Source organism: Buceros rhinoceros, unplaced genomic scaffold (assembly GCF_000710305.1).
Source record: "Buceros rhinoceros silvestris isolate BGI_N320 unplaced genomic scaffold, ASM71030v1 scaffold29133, whole genome shotgun sequence".
NCBI classification, from domain to species: Eukaryota; Metazoa; Chordata; class Aves; order Bucerotiformes; family Bucerotidae; genus Buceros; species Buceros rhinoceros.
Genome location: NW_010404644.1, coordinates 1,008 through 1,837, shown reverse-complemented (window position 1 = coordinate 1,837; position 830 = coordinate 1,008). Strand labels below are relative to the sequence as shown.

General features: G+C 63.4%; 1 protein-coding gene across 1 annotated transcript in view; it reads left to right on the top strand.

Moving 5' to 3' along the window:
- The window catches only part of TRPV4 (transient receptor potential cation channel, subfamily V, member 4), a 2,995-nt gene that overhangs the window by 1,226 nt on the left and 939 nt on the right, over positions 1-830 (top strand). The window contains exons 5-6 of the mRNA XM_010133460.1: positions 239-555; positions 675-802. Coding sequence (XP_010131762.1) covers positions 239-555; positions 675-802 — 445 coding nt within the window. The remainder of the gene's footprint in view (positions 1-238; positions 556-674; positions 803-830) is intronic.

Sequence of the window (830 nt, the reverse complement as noted above, 5' to 3'; positions counted from 1 at the left end):
CAGGTAGGTGCCTGGATGGCGAAACGGGGCTCAGCAGAAAGACAAGCTGAGTGGCACAGCATGGCTGGGCAGGGGGCTGCGGAGCCCCCGCTACATCCTACCCACCTGCGGACTCACCCTTTGCCTACTCCTGTGGTGGAGAGGGACTTGGCCAACGTGGAGATGCGTGGGGCCCGGTGCAGACCCCGTCCTTGCCGCTGCCCCCGCAGTCTCACTGACCCTGTCCCTTCTCCCCCAGCTCTGGTGTCCCTCCTCAACCCGTGTCCCAGCAGCGAGTCCTGTGGCGAGGAGCAGCCTGACTGCAGGGTGCCCACCTACCCCTCCTGCCGGGACAAACAGACCTTCAGCACCTTCCTGCTCGACCTCTTCAAGCTCACCATCGGCATGGGCGACCTGGAGATGCTCGAGAGCACCAAGTACCCCATTGTATTCATCATCCTCCTCGTCTCCTACATCATCCTCACCTTCGTACTCCTCCTCAACATGCTCATTGCCCTCATGGGTGAGACTGTGGGCCAAGTCTCCAAGGAGAGCAAGCACATCTGGAAGCTGCAGGTACCACCCCAGGAACTGCACTGCAGCACCCCAAGCTCCAGCAAAGCAGCACCACCTGGGCAAGGGACCCCAGTGCCTCTGTCCCCAAGTGGCTGAGGGGTCCCTGATGTCCCTGGCAGTGGGCCACCACCATCCTGGACATCGAGCGCTCCTTCCCCGTGTTCCTGCGGAAAGCCTTCCGCTCCGGAGAGATGGTCACCGTGGGGAAGGGCACCGATGGGACGCCCGACCGCCGCTGGGGCTTCAGGTCAAGGCAGGGACCCGCAGGAGCGGTG